The sequence below is a fragment of the Artemia sp. Qi Xiang Cuo genome, chromosome 19 (genome assembly GCF_049724085.1).
Source record: "Artemia sp. Qi Xiang Cuo chromosome 19, ASM4972408v1, whole genome shotgun sequence".
Taxonomy (NCBI): Eukaryota; Metazoa; Arthropoda; class Branchiopoda; order Anostraca; family Artemiidae; genus Artemia; species Artemia sp. Qi Xiang Cuo.
Window position 1 is genome coordinate 8,743,366 of NC_142812.1, and position 21,661 is coordinate 8,765,026.

Consider the following 21,661-nt stretch of genomic DNA (forward strand, 5'->3'; position numbering starts at 1 on the left):
AATTAACATTCAGACAATTCAAAACCCTTGACCCGTCAAATGTTATTCAACAATCCGTGCCCCGTTTCATAGTCCCAATCTTATATAGTCTGTTAAAAGTAGTAGTCTTAGTTCTGGAGGGGTGGGTAGTTGATAAGGCAGGTAAGCAGAGATAGACTGGAAAGGAGTATGATAGGCCAGAGACTATTACTTTGGAGTACAGGTGGTTTCCCAGGGAAGTGGATACAAAAATGTTATCAATTACAGTAACGGTAGACCTCATAGGATCAACTCTAATAGGGAAAAGGATTGTTCGAAGAAGACCACTTGAGGTAAATGTTTCAAAGAAGGTATCACAATCATTATTATTGCTAACATTTAGTAAATTACAATCTTTTGCCTTCTTTTGTGGTAAATTAATAAAACTAGAAAAGTCATCAAAAAGATTACAAAAGAAAGGTGTCGGAAATGAGGGTGGTTTATAAAACAATGAAAAAATAAAAGAATTGTCGTCAACACTTATATCAACAATTATTGAATAAATGCATCTATTATTTATAGGTTGCGAGAATAAGGATTCACAGTGTAATAGCCTGGTGAATTTTAGACTTGACCGGATGTAAAGAGAAATGCCACCAGAGGACTTGGTCAATTTTCTTTCAATATGAATAGCTTGAAAGCCAGGAAGGGAAAATTCATTAGTATCATCAATTTCTGAAAGCCACGTCTCCGTTATTCCAATTACGTCAAAAGGGCAGTCAAAACCGTTAATTAAACCGTCATAACCGTTAATTAAAATTAAATCTTTAAAATTAGTCCACTTATCTCTTATGCTTCTGATGTTAAAGCAGATTATATTAAGTTTGGTATCTTCCATTAGCCTAGGTTTTACATTTTTTACAAAATAAAAATTGTCGAGATTTTCACAGTTAATATGGCTTAAGGGGCTATCAGGGCTAGCTAAGGGGTTGTTGCGCAAATTATTTTGGTCATCGTAATAGTTAAAAACAACCTCATTGCACAGTGATACTTTCGTGAGAAACGTAAAATCCTGCATAGTATACATTTAAATATCCATTGTGGTCAAAGTTTCAACATTTGCTTGATTTGAATATTGAGATTCTTCTTCAGCCGACGAATTATCATTGGTGGTAATTTTGGACTGGGATGGAAAGTTTGCCGTTTTTTTCTTAGATTTCCTGCCTTTGACTAGGGCAATGGCACCTATTTGATTTGCAGTTGAGTCAACAGGCTTAACTAGCTTCGATGTGGAATCTGTCTTTTTTTGATGGAAGATAGTTGAGCTATAGCTGTTTGCAAGATGTCATCGCCAAGGAGTTTGGTGATAGCTTTCTTCTTGAGAATATTTTTGGTTTCCTCAGGTTCATTACTAACCTCAATTAAGTGACTGACTGTGAGATAAGTTGCAAGTCCTTACCATTCTTGGCAACTTTCGGATGAATCTTTTGGGGGGCAGGATGTTGAAGTAAACTTAGGTAAGGCATGGGGGGACTGACTAATACATTGAGTATGAACATTGTTTGCCTCTTTAAGAAATGATACTGTATGTGCATCTTCTACAGCAGCTGTTGCTTGGCTTCTACTGGGCCGATGGAATGTGGGTTGCCGAGGGATTCTTGCAGCTACAACTGAGTAGGGTAGGTTCATTTTATCCGATGTTCTAAGGATTACGACTCGCCTTTGGTGAGCCGGGCAAGATTATTTTTAGAGGGCTTTGTGTCCCTTACGGTTACAATTTCTGCAGAAAGGGTCTGACTCAGGGCATTCACTAATTGCATGGCCTGTTTTCCCACACTTAAGGCAAGACGGATGGGACTGTTTGCAGTGGTTTTTTTTTCTGTGGCCGTGGGCAAGACAAGTAGAGCATTGTAGGGGCTTAGGCTTATAAATCTTATAAAAAAGGGACATACCGTACAAGAATATTTCTCTGGTTATCTCAACTTTGCAGGAAATGAGGATTGAACGGCTTGTGTGAAGGACTCATTCTTTGTTTAAACTTAGCCTTATTGCAGTTGAAGGATTTATGAGAAGGCCTGAAGAATCTATTAGTTCAGTTTGTATTTCTTCCACTTTTACACTCGTATCAACACCATAAAGCACATACTTATGTAACTTTTCCACATTTTTTTTGTGGCTAAAATTTTCGAGCCATCAAGAATTATTTCTTTGTATTTTGACAGGATATGATCTACCGCCTGAGAAGACGTAAATTAAATATCAATAGACTCGTCCTGCTTGAAAACAAGTTCAAAATTTACCTTGGCGATCAGAAAACAGCTTTCCTAATTTGCATTATTCGATCTTTTGAAAAGGGTTGGCCATATTTTCTTGATGGAGAAAATATAATAATTGGGGTAATCTGTACTACTAGTTTCTGGGACACTTGAAGGGAGGGGTTGCACTATCACTGGCGAACGGGTTTCATCCTTTTTCCTCTTTTTGCCAGGCGTCTCACCTCTTTCATTAGAATTAGCAGTGTCTAATCCCTGAATTCCTGACAAGTGGCTAACTGTTTTCGACCGCGTAGTTGGGGAGGTTCTAGAAAGAGTTTTAGAAGTAGGTAGGAAGGGCGACTGGCCAAGGGTTTCAGTGGGAGTGTCCTTCTCGGGTGGTAGCCTTGGGGGCTGCTTTTTTCCCGACATTTATTCTGATGAGACACTACAGATTCACGAACTGTTAATCAGTCTTAATTCAAGGCTACTTGATCAAAAGTAAATATTCAGTTATGGAACTAAATTATTCACTATGATAAATAATATCTCACTTTGTGTGAAGTGAACAATCCCTCACAATTAAATCCACACGTTAATTGCGCAATCTAACACAGTACAGTACAAAAATAATCCGATTAGGTTCATAAGTTAGTTCCTTATAGTTCAGATACTAAGCTCAAACTGAAATTACACAAACCTAATTTCTAACATGCTATTTTAAAGTCTGTTTTAAGGCTACATTATTTTGGGAAGTTTAAAGAAATCCTATTTTATCTGTCTTGAAATAAAGTTTTTCGATTGTAACTTATTTTGAAATTCAGTTGGTCACAGAATTAGTTTGACTAGAAACGGTTATACAAACCTAATTTTCAACATGCTTTTTTAAAGTCTGTTTTAAGGCTGCATTATCTTGGAAAGCTTTAAGAAAACTTATTTTATTTATATCGAAGTAAAGCTTTTCGATTGTAACTTATTTAGAAATTCAGTTGGTCTTAGAATTCAGTTTAACTAAAAATGTTTATAGATACCAAACTGCTAACATGCTATTTCAAAATCTGTTTTACGGCAGCATTATTTTGGAAATTTAAAAAAAAGCTTATTCCATTTATCCTAAAATAAAGCTTTTTGATTGTAACTTGTTTTGAAGTTCAGTTGGTCTCAGAATTGAGTTTGACTAAAAACGCTTACAGAAATCACATTGCTAATATGCTAATTCAATCTGTTTTATGGCTGCATTATTTTGGAAGGCTTAAAGAAAGCTTATTTTATTTGTCTAGAAATAAAGTTTTTCGATTGTAAATTGTTTTGAAATTCAGTTGGTCTCAGAATTGTGATTGAGTAAAAACACATAAAGAAATCTCAATACTAACATGCTATTCAAAAGTCTGTTTTAAGGCTGCATTATTTTGGAAAGCTTAAAGACAGACTGTTTTATTTATTTCGAAGTAAAGCTTTTTGATTGTAACTTGTTTAGAAATTTAGTTGGTTTAGAATTCAGTTTGACTAAAAATGCTTATACAAACCACACTGCTAACATGCTATTTCAAAATCTGTTTTAAGGCTGCAACTTGTTTTGAAATTCAGTTGATCTCAGAATTGTGATAAACTAAAAACACATACAGAAATCTCAATACTAACATGCTATTCAAAAGTCTGTTTTAAGGCTGCAAAATTTTGGAAAGCTTAAAGAAAGCTTATTTTATTTATATCGAAGTAAAGCTTTTTGATTGTACCTTGTTTAGAAATTCAGTTGGTCTTAGAATTCAGTTAGACTAAAAATGCGTATACATACCACACTACTAACGTGCTATTTCAAAATCAGTTTTACGGCTGCATTATTTTGGAAAGTTTAAAAAAAAAGCTTATTCGATTTATCTTAAAATAAAGCTTTTCGATTATAACTTGTTTTGAAATTCAGTTGATCTCAGAATTGAGTTTGACTAAAAACACTTACAGAAACCACATTGCTAATATGCTATTTCAATCTGCTTTATGGCTGCATTATTTTGGAAGGCTTAAAGAAAGCTTATTTTATTTGTCTAGAAATAAAGATTTTCGATTGTAAATTGTTTTGAAATTCAGTTGGTCTCAGGATTGTGTTTGACTAAAAACGCAAACGGAAATCCCAGTACTAACATGCTATTTAAAAGTATGTTTTAAGGCTGCATTATTTTGGAAAGCATACAGAAAGCTTATTTTATTTATATCGAAGTAAAGATTTTTGATTGTAACTTGTTTAGAAATTCAGTTGGTCTTAGAATTCAGTTAGACTAAAAATGCGTATACATACCACACTGCTAACGTGCTATTTCAAAATCTGGTTTACGGCTGCATTATTTTGGAAAGTTTAAAAAAAAGCTTATTCCATTTATCTTAAAATAAAGCTTTTCGATTGTAAATTGTTTTAAAATTCAGTTGGTCTCAGAATTGTGATTGACTAAAAACACATACAGAAATCTCAATACTAACATGCTATTCAAAAGTCTGTTTTAAGGCTGCAAAATTTTGAAAGAGCACAGTTTCGGCAAAAAACTCCTGAAGTTAGGAAAACGTCTATATGCGTTTTTGTGAAACTTAAATGAGCACTGGGTGGTCTTTGGAACGACAAGAAAAGGTATTTCATTTTGTCTATGGTTATATGTTAGGGACAATAAACTGCCAAAAAGTATATTTTTGATCCAGATAAGGCAAAAGAAAAGCATGACTTGCGAAGGGAGAGGTCATAACAAAATATTTCAGGAAGCAGAAACTCCACAAAGGAAGGACTAAATGGTGAAGCTGTGACTCTAGTGGGGTGAAGGAGGAGATTTTCTTAGCTATGTTAGTCTCGGGCGGCTTGTTCCTTCAATAAGGGTCATTCCTAGGAATGGTGGTGCCCGGGGGAAAATTAACCCCTCTCCACGCAAAAAATATGTGAACTAGAATATGAATAGAGGAGTCAGATTATTTTTATGCTAGCCCCAGAACCCTTCTCAGCATGGCATATGAGGAACAGCTTGAAAATTGATTTCCTCTTCAGAAACCCATCTTTTGACTGAAGGTTACTTGATGTGGGGTTTATTAGTTTTTGATAAGTTTTATATTAGACCTTACTTACAGTTTAGATTGTGTTAATGTATTACATTTGCTTAATATTTACACTAGTTTTTGATTTCCTGTCTAGCTTTTTTTTTTACTTGTCTTAATATACTATTTGAGAAGGGACTACCCCCTCCACCTCCTTCTCTTTGTTCTAAAGTCTTAATAGCACTCTACAAAGCTGCACCAAATATAGCCAGAAGGTTTCATTGTCTAGAATATGATCGTCAGAATATAATCGTTTTAAGAAAAAACAGGGAATCAGTAAGCCCTTTTACTTTTGAGGTCTTTTAAAAATACTTTGTATTTCATTCCCACAGCCCTTGTGTTTCGTCATTCCTCAAAGAGGTATTGGGAGAGAAATAGAACTTTACCATAAAGAGAGCCATGCAGACGCGAAGGTGGGCAGCTCCCTTCATGCAGGATATTTCTTTTTAGTATCGCTTCTCAAAAAACTATCCGTGTTTTCTATAATGTAATTCTATAATTTTAACATTATAATGTTAATCTGTTAATTTTCAGTGATATATATCGGGTTATCTTAAATATGAGGGGTCTAACGTCCCTCAACCCCTTTACATTAAAGTATAACTAATGCACAACAATGCTTCTATGTAAAAGGTTCATTCAGTATATTTTCTTTTCAAACAGTTCGTGGTAACAAAATATAAGTAAGGAGCGACCTGGCTCAATAGTAACTGAAACTCTAAAAACGGAATTTTAATATCAATAGACACATCAAAATAATCGGATTTTTATACTGATTTTAAATATATAAGGGATATATATGGAATTTTGTATTTTTTGCCAGAAGAAAGATCACAGATGCGTGTTTATTTGTTTGCCTTTTTTTCCCAGGGGTGATCGTATCGACCCAGAGGTCATAGAATTTTGCTAGAGGGCTTATCTGAACAGAAATTAAAAGTTCTAGTTGCTTTTTTAATAAAAAAAAATAAAAATAGAATCACTTTTTACAAAAAACTGCATTGTAGATGTCTTTTCATATTTTCAAAGATATTTGATTTTTTAAGCAATCATAACCATATATGAAGTAAAGAGTGACGTGACGTAAGATATAACGCTGATTGTGCACTAATAACCATATATGAAGTTAGGATTGACGTTAAGTAAAAATTGAAAAATGAATTTTTATTTTATTTCAGTTTTAGTTCAGAATTGATAAAGTTATAAACTGCAGAAACATTTATGGTATCTGAGAAATACTTTTTATCTTTTAATTGAAACTAAAAAAATACCTGAAAATTTTTAAATTAGTTATATATTAGGACCGAAGTTGTTTAGTATTAAAATTTACGATGCCAATCATATGTTCAATAGTACATTCTTAATTAACTGTTACCGCAACCCAGCGGCTATGAGCCTCACCTTCTAATTTGAAGAATGAGAGTTCAAGCCAATTAGCGGTAATGAATTTCTAGCAATATCGGCACCATCATCGGGCATTTCATTATCTAGTGTATGTGCATGTCCGGGAGACCAGATCATTTTCTGGTCTTTTGCTTTTGTTTTATCAAACAGTTCTTGGTAACGAACCGCATAGTGAGAGCGACTCGTCGCAATAGCAACCAAAACTCTAAGAAACGTAATTTTAATATCAATAGACACATCAAAAAGAATCAGATTTTTATACTGATTTTAAATATATAAATTTCATCAAGTTTAGTCTTATCCATCAAAAGTTACAAGCCTGAGAAAATTTGCCTTATTTTCAAAAAAAGGGGAAATATACCCTTAAAAGTCATGGAATCTTAATGAAAATTACACCATCAAATGCAGCGTATCAGAGAACCCTACTGTGGAGGTTTCAAGCTCTTATCTGCACACATCTGAAATTTTGTACTTTTTGCAAGAAGAAAGATCACGGATGCGTGTTTATTTGTTTGCTTTTTTCCAGTGGTGATCGTGTCGACCCAGAGGTCGTAGAATTTTGCGAGCGGGATTATTTGAACAGAAATTAAAATTTCTAGTGCCTTTTTAAATCAAAAAACAACAAATTAAAAATAAAATAACTTTTAACAAAAATTGCATTTTAGATGTCTTTTCATATTTTCAAATGTAGTTGGAATCGTAAAAATTCATAACCGCACATGAAGTAATGAGTGATGTTACACAAGATATAACGCTGATTGTGCTATAATAACAATATATAAAGCTAGGTTTAACGTTACGTAAAAATTGAAAAAAAATGTTATTTTATTTTAGTTTTAGTTCAGAATTGATAAAGTTATAAACTGCAGAAACATTTATGGTATCTGAGCAATAATTTTAATCTTGTAATTTAAACTGGAAAAATACCTGAAAATTTTAAAATTAGTTTTATATTAGGACCGAAGTTGTTTAGTATTAAAATTTACGATGCCAATCATATGTTCAATAGTACATTCTTAATAGACTGTTACCGCAACCCAGCGGCTATGAGCCTCACCTTCTAATTTCAAGAATGAGAGTTCAAGCCACTTAGCAGTAATGAATTTCTAGCAATAACGGCACCATCATCGGGCATTTCATTATCTAGTGTATGTGCATGTCCGGGAGACCAGACCATTTTCAGGTTATTTGCTTTTGTTTGATCAAACAGTTCGTGGTAACGAACCGCATAGTGAGAGCGACTCGTCGCAATAGCAACCAAAACTCTAAGAAACGTAATTTTAATATCAATAGACACATAAAAAAGAATAAGATTTTTATGCTGATTTTAAATATATACATTTCATCAAGTTTACTCATATCCATCAAAAGTTACAAGCCTGGGAAAATTTGCCTTATTTTAAAAAAAAGGGAAAATATACCCATAAAAGTCATGGAATCTTAATGAAAATTACACCATCAAATGCAGCGTATCAGAGAACCTTACTGTGGAGGTTTCAAGTTCTTATCTGCAAAAATGTGGAATTTTGTACTTTTTGCTAGAAGAAAGATCACGGATGCGTGTTTATTTGTTTGCTTTTTTTCCAGGGGTGATCGTGTCGACCCAGAGGTCGTATAATTTTGCGAGCGGGATTATTTGAACAGAAATTAAAATTTCTAGTGCCTTTTTAAATCAAAAAACAACAAATTAAAAATAAAATAACTTTTAACGAAAAATTGCATTTTAGATGTCTTTTCATATTTTCAAAGATATTTGATTTTTTAAGCAATCATAACCATATATGAAGTAATAAGTGACGTGACGTAAGATCTAACACCGATTGTGTACTAATAACCATATAGGACGTAATATATGACGTAATGTAAGGACCGAAGTTGTTTAGTATTAAAATTTACAATATCAATCATATGTTCAATAGTATTATTAACAGTTACCGCAACCCAGCGGCTATGAGGTTCACTTTTTTAATTTGAAGGATGAGAGTTCAAGGCACTTAGCGGTAACGACTTTCTAGCAATTTCGGCACCATTATCGGCCATTTCATTATCTAGTATATATGCATGTCCGGGAGACCAGATCATTTTCAGGTCTTTTGCTTTTTGTTTTGTAGTAACTGAAGCAATAAAAGGAATCATTATATAGATGACTATTTTAATTATTTTCGTTAAGAAATCATCGTAAGTAAAAATTTCTCATACCGAGAATTGAACTCGATTTACATTAAAAGACGATAATTTGAATAACAAACAATTGCATACATTGGACTTCATTAGCTACTTGATTGTTTGAGGTTCGTCTCTTACTGTTTCAAAGAAGAAAAGGCCGTAGGATTTTTCTGGTTTGTAATCATATAGCATAGAACGAACCCCAGTTGCAACTGAAGTCATCATAAAATTTTAGCTATCTCCAATAAATCAAACTTCATGATGACGTTTGTTGCATGGTGATGACAGAAAAAATTCAAATTAAAAATAAATGAATAACAAAAATTAAAAAAAGATTAGAAATAAAAAAAAAATAAACGAAAATAAAAAAAATATAAAAAAAGGAAATGTATTATTCAAAATATCAAATATTTTCATCAAAATATGAATTTTTCATGGTAATTTTTAGAATATGAAATGAAAGTAAAATCATACCTGATATTTTTAAAATATTATTAAATATTCCAAGAGTACATGGATCCTCAGGAGTGTCTTATGAAATCACCGGATAGAGAAATCGCTTGCGCAATGCATGCGCATTTGACGAATATCATTACGTAATCAGTGGTGAGCATGATTTTTTTGTTTTTTTGCTATGCAGCTGGCCCCGTGATACTCTTTTGATCGTCATCGACATTACTTAGTTCGAACAGTTTATTTGTACATTAGAAGGATAAACACTTACATCATGTTTAAAAAAAGTTAACATGAAATGTTTAAAGAAAGTGGGTATAAATGATAAAGTTGTCATAGCATTGAATATAGACAATCGCAAATATTTGAACTATGAAATAAGTACTAGTGGTAACACTATTGGAAATGAACGTGTGCGTTGTCGTAACAGTGAGAGATTAGATTCCTTTGGAGTATCGAAAAAATTCAACACTTATGACGGTGGATATGCGAGAATAACATTTCCAGAGATGATAGCACTCAAAGAGAATGCAAGTCTGAGACTAATAGTTGATGACGAGGGGTAACTTCTGGCTTATGATTCTGGTAACACGTTACCTGTTGATAGATCCTATCGCCATCTTTCTGGTATTAGAAGTCAACCGAAGAAAAAGGAAAAAAGAAGGACCTACTGTTCTACCAATAGTATTAACCATATCCTGTCTACATGTTGAAACTGTTACCTGCATAAAAATAGTGCTGTAATAGACCAAGAAATCGCAAGTAAAATAAAAATGACATTAGCAGATAATCTCAGCGACGAAATTAAAGAGAATTCAACGAAAAGCAAAGCATCGGTGAACGTTAATAGTATCATTGGGAGTTTATCAACAGTAACCATCATTGAACAAAATAAAAGCAATGCTGAAATGTGTGATGAGCTTATAGATGCAAGCAGGTTAAAATTCGTGCGTAACCCCGAAATGAAATAAGCGCAATGTCAAGATAAAACATGATGAATTATTTTTAAGTGGATTTGAATCATTCTAATTTTTATGACAATATTAACAACATGTAGTATTGTTCGTTCTATTATTTCAATAAAAATAGTTCATTGAACTACCCAGTTATGTCTCCAGTATTTTTAGGGTACGGTAGAAACTCCATCATTTAGAATATCTATTCAAAAGTTAGAGATGTAAGAACAGGAATTTTCAGACACAGACACTACTACGAGGTTCATAAGCAGTATGCTAGAATTGGAAGTAGGTAGATAAGGTTTTTATAGAAGTCGGAGATAGAGAGAGAGTTGAACCGGAATCTTTTTAGAGTTAGAGACATATTAAATGGAAATTTATCACACAGGTGGTGTACTAGAGTCTGAAATAGATGGAACTTAGGAGACGCTTCGAAACATGTCCTTTTGTTCAAGGAGTTGATGTGGGAAACATTCCAGTGAAACCTCCTGCTTTAACTGTAGGTTATGACATTTGTGAGCGACACATGGGATCAAGAATCTCTAGTCAAAAATATATTAATTTTCGTCTGCAACAATCAAGATATACCACCCTGCCTTTACTGTCGCAAGAAAAACTCACTGGTCTTAAACGAGAGGATGTTAGCCTAAGGACGTTCAATGGAAGGTGGTCAAAGGATTTCATCGATACCAAAGAACTTGCAAAAGCTGGGTTCTTTTTTGTTTGCCACAGTGACCAGGTTCAGTGTGCTTTTTGGGCAGGTGTGGTTGAAAACTGGGAAGAGGGTGAAGTGGTTATAGATGAACATAGAAGGCAATTTGAAACATGTAATTTTGTTCAGGGAGTTGATGGGGAAACATTTCGGTGAAACCTCCTGCTTTAACTGGAGGCTGTGACATTTTTGAGCGATACATGGGATCAAGAAGCTATAGTCAAAATTGTATTAATTTTTGTCTGCATCCACCGAGACATACCTCGTAATCTTTACTGTCACAACAAGAACGTACTGCTCTTAATCGAAAGGATGTTAGACTAAGGACGTTTAATGGAATGTGATCAAAGGATTTCATTGATACCAGAGAACTTGCAAAAGCTGGGTTCTTTTTTGTTGGCCACAGTGACCAGGTTCAGTGTACTTTTTTGCAGTTGCGGTATAAATGAAGGCCTATAAATGAACAAAGAAGACACTTCCAAATATGTCCTTTTCTCGAAGGAGTTGATGTGGGAAACATACTAGTGAAACCTTCTGTTTTAACTGGAGGCTATGACATTTGTGGGCTATACACGGGATGAAGAAGCTATAACCAAAACTATATTGATATTTGTCTGATAACATTCAATTTTTTCAAAGCCAGAGACACATGAGCGTGAATAACAGGATTTTCAAATATTTCATTCGGTCAGAATGAGAATCAATTCAAATTGAATATAGCAGAAAAAATTTAAAAAATCTTGGTAAGTCTTGCTACTTTGTATTTTCTTTTTTCAAAGTCAGAGACACATGAGCGTGAATAAGAGGATTTCCAAACATTCCATTCGGTCACATTCCTACTGCTGCAATCCATTCATTTTCAGTCATAGATGACGACACGTTTTTACTAACTCAATTGTTTAGAGTTAGTGACATATTAAGTGGGAATTTATCAAGATTCAGACCTGAAAGGATTATTAACTAATTCATATTAAAATCTCTAATGATCCCATCTAATCATTTACAGTCAAAGATGGTAATATTTTTTATACTATCCCAAATGCTACCATTTATTCCAATATAGTTATAGATGGTAGCACAACTGATTTTTTAGCTGCATCCAGGTACCTGCAGCCAACCTGCAGCGATACCAAGCATGTGAGCGAGTCAATGAAAATAAACCTGGACAGGGAGAACCAAAACGTGTCAAAATTGAAAATGATAGCGATGATTATTAGGTTTGGGATTTTGACATGGATAAGGTCATCAATGCCTACAATACCTTTGTTGAAAAAACAAAGGTTCCGCGATATGTATTTAATAATGATGAAAGACAAGCCGAGGTAAAACGAACCAAATAACTTAAAAAATATAGCAATAATGATTGGGTTTTGGATTTTGACATGGATTAATTAAAAAAACCATTTTCGACAAAATGAGTTTTTTCGAAAAAAAAGTAAAGAACTCCATTAAACCAAAAATGAAAAAAAATCAAATCAAATAATCTCACAATCATGCGAATCCCATAAATCATTATAAATAAGTAAAAGAAACCAGACACAAACGTAAAATAAAATAACCAACAGAGTCAAACTCATAGCGATCAGAAATTAGTCTGATTAGGGCTATAAACCCCAGTGATTTCTATAATCCAGAAAATAATTTGTCCTTTAAAGAAAAAAATTCTTTTAAATGTTTTCATTTTTATAACTTTAAGAAATCAAAAATCAATTAAGATTTTGTGAAATAAATATCAGCATATGTATATTAAACTGACAATGCATTTTTTTCAGTAAATTCATTTGAATTTTTGTCAGTTAAAAGTATTTCTGTTCATTTTATGTTGACATATTCTTATTCAGAGAAAAAGACTGAGCATCTTCTAAAGTTAAACAACCATTCCTTCCATAAAAACCTTAAATACCCTCTGGGCATAACTTAAGATCCTTGCCCCTAATCTCTGGGATTTGTTTCAACCCCAAAAGACTTGTTATATGATATTTAGACTATTTTTAATAGAATGGCTATCTCAAAATTTCTATTAGATGCATTTCGGTACAGTACGATGTGTGTGAGTGTTTGTGTGTGGGGGGGGGGGGCTGGGTAGCTGCCCTTCGAGCACTTTGACATTTAAAAAGAGCACTAGAGCATCTGATTCTCATTAAATGAGCCCCCTTCGAAGTTTATATGACCGTACTTACTATAAAAACCTTATATGCCTCCGGGGCATAACTTATGACCCTTGCCCAGAGGGCTGGGGGCATTTGTTATACTAAAAGACATAATTTCCAGACCTTTTCAAATGCGTTGAAGAAAATGGCTATCTAAAAATTTTGATTAGAAGTGTCTGAGGAAATGATGGGCGTAGGGGGGCATTTGCCCTCTGATCATTTTCGACTAAGAAGAAAGGCACTAGTCCTCTCAATTTTCAATCAAATGAGCCCCTTCTGAAGCTTCTATGACAAAACTTTCTATAAAAACTTTATATGCCCCAAGGGCATAACTTACTGCCTTAGCCTTGATGGCTGTGTGTGGGGGGGGGGGGGTGACATACTTAAAAACATAATTTTCAGACCCTTCCATTACGATAAATATGACGGATTTTTCCAAATGTTGATTGGAAGTGTTTGGGGAACTGATGGGCTTGGGGGGGGCATTTGCCCTTTGATCACTTTGACTATTAATAAGGGCACTAGTCTTCTCAATTCCCAATTGAATGAGCCCTTTTTGAAGTTTCTACGACAACGTTTCCTGTAAAAACCATATATGCCCACAGGGCATAAGTTACAACCTTTGCCCTGGGGGCTGTGAGTGGTTTGTCATCCTCAAAGACATAATTTCCGGACCTCTCACCTACTTTGAACAAAATGGCTATCTCAAAATTTTGATTGAATGTGTCTTTGGGGAAATGGTGGGCTTGAGAGGGGGGTTAGTTGCCCTCCAATTACTTTCGACTAATAAAAAAGGCAATAGCCCTTTCAATTCCAATCGAATGAACCCTTTTTGAAGTTTCTTCAACAACGCTTTCTATAAAAACCTTATATTCCCCCAGGGCAAAACTTACAACCCTTATTCTAAGGTCTGAGTGGGGGGGGGATGTCATCCTCGGAGACCTAATTTACAGAACTTTCAACTACGTCGAAAAAAATGGCTATCTCAAAATTTTCATATATATATATATATATATATATATATATATATATATATATATATATATATATATATATATATATATATATAATGCATAATCCTTAAGTTAGTATATAATCCTTACTTTCAGTTAAAATGTTTTTTTATTTAATCATAACAAAAAGGGAATTTTTTACTGTTTTATAAAGCAGAGTAGTGAGAAAGAGTCAAACTTTAGCGTAAAGAGCGGGGCGTTGAGCCGGGAACAGCCCCTTTCATAAATAGAATAATTTCCGTTCGTGTTAAGTTTTAATGTCGGTCCTTACTTTCAGTTAAATTTTTTTTTTTTATTTAATCATAACAAAAAGGGAATTTTCTTGATGATATTATTAATTGTACCGCACACCAGTGTATCCTCTGAGATTGGGAGGCTAAATAAATAACGTTTCAATAGTTCCAAAAAATTCTGTTTGATATCATTTGGATGGCTCTAGGATGGTGAAGAGACCATCCTAGAGCCTGATCAAAATATTGGACATGAAAAGCCCGTGCTAGAGCCTCTTCAAAATATTGGACATGAAAACACATCCTAGAGCCTTTTCAAAATATTGCACATGAAAAGCTCATCCCAGAGCCTCCTCAACATACTGGACATGAAATGCCCATCCCAGAGCCTCCTCAACATATTGGACATGAAAAGCCCATTCTAGAGCCTCCTCAACATATTGGAGACGAAAAGCCCATCCCAGAGCCTCCTCAAAGTATTGGACATGAAAAGCCCATCCTAGAGCCTTTTCAACATACTGGATATTAAAAACCCATCCCAGAGCCTCCTCAGCATATTGGACATGAAAAGCCCATCCCAGAGCCTCCTCAATATATTGGACATGAAAAGCCCATGCTAGAGCCTCTCAACATATTGGAAATGAAATGCTAGAGCCTCTTCAAAATATTGGACATGAAAAACCCATCCTAGAGCCTTTTCAACATACTGGATATGAAAAGCCCATCCCAGAGCCTCCTCAACATATTGGACATGAAAAGCCCATCTCAGAGGCTCCTCAACATATTGGACATGAAAAGCCCATCCCAGAGCCTCCTCAAAGTATTGGACATGAAAAGCCCATTCTAGAGCCAACCTAAAACCAGATTCTTGTTCATTTCTTTTTATAACTTTTATTTTGTGGCAAAGTATTTTGTGTTTTGGTAATAAGTAAAACAAAACAACAGACCCAAGTCACTGGAGTTCCGCAGTCTGATGCCAGGTGTCGGGTTTTTGGAAGCATTACGGATATCAGCAGATTCCAGGTCCCATGGATATGTAGCAGAACATACAATGATGCTGAAAAAAAAACGGCTATGAATTGCTGGTTAGCTTTTCAACAGACAGAATTTCAATTAAATTTGGCATCATCTCCAGCAGGGCTACGAGAAAGGGGAAGGGGGATCTATACAATCTTTAAAACGGACATCCACCGAATGGCTAATATGGGAGTAAAGTTCATTTGTGATGCAAATGGATGTTATATTTAGATTAAGGATGCAATTCTAGGTGTATATTTGCACATTAGGGGGGTGGGGGTATATATTCTATGAATATATAGGTCCTAAGAAATTCATGAATTTCTTAGAAAAATTGGAAAAACAAGGAAAGAAGTGAAAACAAAGGCTCTCCCCATGCAAAATGTGCTACACTGCATGAGTTCTATATATACATATATACCTAGGAATACTCATATTATGGAGCACGAATTGTTTTCTTAATATGTTTCCTTATGTCCAGCTGGACTCCTAGGCTTAAAATACTGGTTGGCCGGTTGGCTAATTTAAAGATTTATATATATATATATATATATATATATATATATATATATATATATATATATATATATATATATATATATATATATATATATATATATATATATATATATATATATATATATATATATATATATATATATATATATACATATATATATATATATTCACGTATGTGCATAACTCTGAGGCAACTTTATCTCTTGATTTTATAATGTGTTATTATCAATCAGTTCCCCTGTGCCAGTCCCATATGGATACGTCTATCAGCGCATATGACCACATACCAGTTAGTTATGTTTTCTCAACTAGTACATCTTCGAACTACAACCCTGATCTACACAGTGGAAGAAAAAGGCACCAGAAAGTTATGTGGGATAAAATTAATGCCCCATTGTACCAGAATGTATTTGACGATATTTTAGTAAGAATTTACGTCCCTTACAATCTACATCATAAATCTTCTTCAGTTGTAGGAACTGATAAACAAGTACTGATCAATATATACTGTAGCGAAATAGTTCATGCCTTGCAGTGGGTGGATAAGGCTGCAGTACCGATTTGTCGTGTTCGGATTGGCTCGGAAATACCCCACTGGTCCGATAATTCGGATCTTGTAAATGCGTGTGCGGACGCGATATTCTGGTTAAGAATGTGGATAGATAATGACCGACCAAGGCATGGTATAGTGAACTCCATCCGATTATATACTAAGCGAAGATTCGCAAAAACCCTCACTATACATCGTGCTATGATTATTGAATCTGATAGCAAATATATAAAGCAAGAATTCGATCGCATGTGGAAATTCCTAAAAAATAAGAAACGTAAAGAATCAGTTGATGTTCTGCCCAGTGAGAGTGAGTGGGTTAAATATTTTACGCATGAGTTCTCATCGCCTAATACTGACCTGGAAATTAAATTTTCTATTGAGCTTGATGCGAGTCTTGCGGAATGTGAACGGGAAGTTGGGTTTGTTGGGTCTAATTCCTCAGCCAGTAAGGTACTCTCAAAACTGGCGAAGAAGTTGTCGAGGGGGGTAGATAACCTGTGCGGATTGCATCTGCAAGCGGGAAGTCAGAACCTTGTCGAGCACCTTTGTCTCCTGTACCAAATGATTTTTTATGCTGATGTTGTTCCAGACCTATTCTGCACGGGGGTAATTACTCCTGTATTAAAGAAGGGAAAAGACGGGGGCAGTGTTCTTCTTACCGCCCGATAACTGTCGCGCCTATACTGTGCAAGTTATTTGAATTGCTTGTTGTAAATAGGTTTAGTGCTATATGTAACACGCCGGATAACCAATTTGGTTTCAAGAAGCAAATGAGTAGAGAACACGCGCGTTATTTGATAGCTAATTTTTTGATTGACGCCGATGATTCAAATGAGACTGCATTTTGCTGGTCACGATGTCGACCACGCGTTTGACTTCGGTTTGCTCCCTCAAATATTGTTGTCGTCCTGGAAACGCGGCGTGGATAAGTCTATTATACGCGGACTGAGAAATATGTATAGTAATTTAAAAGCGCATCACCGTTTTCACTTTGTTTTTAACTCTCCTTTTTTCTTTTCTTATTTTTTCTTCTTATTTCTTATGCTTTCCTCAACTATCATTCATGTTAATTCAACAATCACTTCCATTTGTTATTTACATTAGATACTCGAATGTGCGGCGTAAAACCTAGATAACTTTAATTTCTTAATTACTTGATTACTTAATTAAATGTTTAATTGCTTGGTTGTTTTATTTCGTTAACCATAGTCATTTCTTTTTTCAAGATATGTTTTTTTTTCCTTCTTATGTTTTCCTTTTTTTACGAGCCTATTTATGTTTTAATCCACTATTGTTATATTAATTGAATAATTACTGATAAAAAGTTATATATATATATATATATATATATATATATATATATATATATATATATTTGCTATTCACCCTCATAATGCTATATAGGTATATATATAATTATTGCTATAATTTATAAGTGTAAGGTTTTAAAGATGATGGCATAGTTGCCTTTTTTGTAACTTCTGCTAATAAAATTTACTCATGATATCGCATATTTCACAATATTTTCCAGAATATAACAAAGTCTTTTCCTATCATCTGTATTTCTCGTCTAATGATTTTTGAATTTCTTTTTAATAGAATTTCTAGTGTTTGATACCCAATTTGTTTTCACAAATAAGTTTCCAATATTGAGGATTGTTATCTCTTGCTTATCTTAAGATTGTGATGCATCTCTCTTTTCCAATTTCATCCTGTTTTTTTCAAAATGGCATTAGGGATTATCAAAGACAGGTACGCCCTCCACAAACTACTTAACATCACTGAGTGTCATTTTTTCCACCAACCTAGGCATACTTGCATCCCGTCATGCCTCTTCGTGCCTCTCATGACACACTTTACGCACCACAAGGCGCAATTTCGTCACGCTCTGTGAGCACCATCTATTGCACACGATTCATAGGATTGGGTAGCTCCTCGGTTATTAATTGCTATTACTACCACTGCTACTACTAACAATTCACCGCACTACCAAGCTATCTGAGGCCAACACAGCTGCACACGCTCCCCCCTCCAACCCAATCTATTCAAAGATTTTTACACCATCCCACGAAGTAACCATTTCCCTCAAATCTTTCCTTATGACTACCTTCCACCCCAACCGAGGATGACTTGTTTTTCGTTTAGCCCTAGACGGTTGGTCAAAAAGGACAATCTTTGGGTCGGTCATCCTTCATCCTCAGAATATACCCTAGCCATTTCAATCTTTCTCTCATTATAGCCCTAGAAAGCGGGATTGAGCCTCACTGTTTCGTACAGCCAACTTTTTGAAATACGGTCAGTCAGTCGGGTATCCAAAACATACCGTAGGCGATTTCTCTGGAACACATCAAGGAAATCTTCTTCCTTATTTTGGAACGCCCATGCTTCAGAACCATACTTAACCACTGTCCTCGCTGTAGCTTCTAATATTCTAATCTTAACTTCCTATTCTTCCAAAAAAATTTTAACTGTGAAAACACAACTATGAGCCTTGGCTATTCTACTTTTAACATCTTTACTGCATCCGCCGTCTTTACTAATAATACTACCTAAGTAAGTGAAGTTGTCCACTTGACCAATATTTTCGTTACCCAACGTCACCTTTCCATCTTCACTTATTCCTAGCCTTAGTGACTTAGTCTTCTTAACATTAATTTTCAAGTCTATTCTAGCACCCTGAACTCGCAAAGCCTCTAAAAGTTCATTCATTTTGCTTATAATTTCATCTAGGATGCTTAAATCATCAGCATAATCTAAGTCCAGAGAAGTCTCCTGAATTAGATATTCACTATTTTTGATGTAATCTCACAATAATATTTTATAATAACAATATTTCTAATAGGCATTCTTCCTTGTGTTTGCAATTTTTTTTCGTCATCTTTTACTTTTGATAATTTCCTATTAATGGGTTGACAGAACCTTAAAATCGATAATACTTAATCTTTGCTACGCTTCCTTGCATTTGTTGGCATTCTTCCATTTTATCTCACTTACTATTTGTTCCTCAGGGAATTTAAACAAAAAGCGGTCAGACTGAAAATTTATGATCGGGGAAAATTGTTCTTTCCTGTCAGTTGTTCCACTTCAAGATATGGAAATAAACTTTTTTGGCGAGTGGGAGAGAGAGATAATTTAGAATGAGATGAAAAACCTTCCAGAGGCTCTACCAAAGACAAGACGAGATATACTCGAAAAAAAAAAACGTACAGCAAAAAAAAACACACTGATACAGGGGCGTCACTAGTGAAAATGTTTGGGAGAGGCCAGTAGATTTTGACAACTTACTAATCATTTTTACCGACTGATTCGGGTGACACTGCTATAAAAATTACTTCTTTTTTTTACCGACTTGGACCAATCTTCTTTGATTGATTTTACAACATTTTATTCAGTCTATTTAAAAAAAAAAATAGCCAGTAAAACAGCGGTGCTTCGTGGCGCCATAATTTTACAGATATTTTTTTCAACTGGCTGAAAACATCGGGGGGGTATCTCCCATACCATCCTAAACGTGCCACCCCTGCGCGGATATACAACACATATGCAACACAAGGGCTACATGGCCTGTAAAGAAGAAACTACCGTCAAATGGGGTTACTTTGAGCCTTGTGGGTTACTTTGAACAAAACAGTAGCTCTCTTATGGCATCTACTGGCCAAACATACAATCTCTGTATATCATCCACAAGGTGTCATTCAAACTGGAATAAAATCAAGTTTGATATCCGCCATTTTTCTTCTTCAGTTTGCCACGTACAGTTGTCTAGTGCTGATGAGTAAGTAATATTGTACCCATTTGTGTATGGTTTGTAAAGAGTGACATAAATATTTTTGGAGGTGTGCGAGGAAGTTGTAATTTGGTAACGTGGTAGAAAAATATAGAACGTTAAAGACCAGCCTATTATCGATGTGCTGTTTGCGATGGTTCGAGCAGAGAAGAGCTGTTCAAAGTTCCCTCCAAGTTTAGGAAAAAATGGGGTTTCTTTGAACGAATGGTGGTGCATCTTCAAAGTTCCCCGCGTGCGTTCAATGTTACCGTTGTCAAATTTTTCAGCTGTAATGTGGAATTTTTGGGTCCTTTTAGACTTGGGGTACCTGGAATTTAGTGGCATATTTAGGTGGAGGGCACTCCCCCCCCCCAAAATTCCCCAAGAATTTTTTTTTAGCTTAATCTCTCCTTGCAGCAGTCGCCTTAATTTTTTGCTGTAGACTTTGATAAGTTAGCAGCGTTAGTAATGTTTCTAATGGATTTCCCGCTCAAATTATGGAAAATTTTGGGCCGCTCCGCGGCAAGTGAACTCCGATTTAGCTTTGTCGATTAAGTCCCAAGTAAGCCAAGTTTAGCTTAAAAATTTAAAACACTTGCATGTTTAGCAAAGCTCTTACAGCATTCTGTTACTTTTTACTTCTTTCTGAGACATTTCCCTCTCAAATTAACGAAATTTTTTGAGGCTTCGCGGCGAGTGAAGTCCAATTTCACTTTTCCATCACACCCACCTCTGCATGGAGCGTTTACTGCAACAGCGTTTACCAGAGCAATATAAATACGCCACTGCTGGAATTAAATATAATTCTTTCAGGAAGATGCACCGAACTTATGTGCGCAAGTTTGGGAGTCGACCATATGCCAATTACAACGAAAATACTCTTCAGGAAGCTTTAACTGATCTTTCAAATGGAGCAAGTTATCATGATGTTTCTACAAGATTCAACATACCTGTTGGCACTCTGAATAACAGGATGAAGAATCGGTATTTAAAGAAAGTTGGGCATTCCGTATGCCTTGATAAAGAGGATAAAGAAGTTCTTGTGAAAAATATTATATTTGCTGCAGAATGGGGATTTTCTTTCGACAAATCAGATATGCAATGGATAGTTGCATCATACCTTGACAACATTAGATAAACGGTAAACGCTTTCAAAAACAACATTCCAGGTCATGAATGAGTTGACTCCTTCTTGAGGCGCCACAAAGACCAACTAGCAGTACGAATGTGCAAAAACTATTCGAGAAAGAAAGGAAAAGTGACTCGCCAAAACCTTACCGACTTTGATAACCTTGAATCAACGATCAAAGATGTGCCAGAACCCAATATTTTTAACTTTGATGAAACAAATCTATGTGATGATCCAGGAAGAAAAAAGTGTATATTCAAAAGGGGTGTTAAATTACCAGAGTGGATTTAGAACCAGCCTAAGACTGCAGTCTCGAT

At 35.0% G+C, this 21,661-nt stretch overlaps 1 protein-coding gene across 3 annotated transcripts in view; it reads right to left on the reverse strand.

Moving 5' to 3' along the window:
* The window catches only part of inaE (inactivation no afterpotential E), a 186,258-nt gene that overhangs the window by 153,055 nt on the left and 11,542 nt on the right, over window positions 1–21,661 (reverse strand). For all 3 annotated transcript variants that reach the window (XM_089105639.1, XM_089105638.1, XM_089105640.1), the window contains exon 2: window positions 15,308–15,417. In XM_089105639.1, coding sequence (XP_088961765.1) covers window positions 15,308–15,417 — 110 coding nt within the window. The remainder of the gene's footprint in view (window positions 1–15,307; window positions 15,418–21,661) is intronic.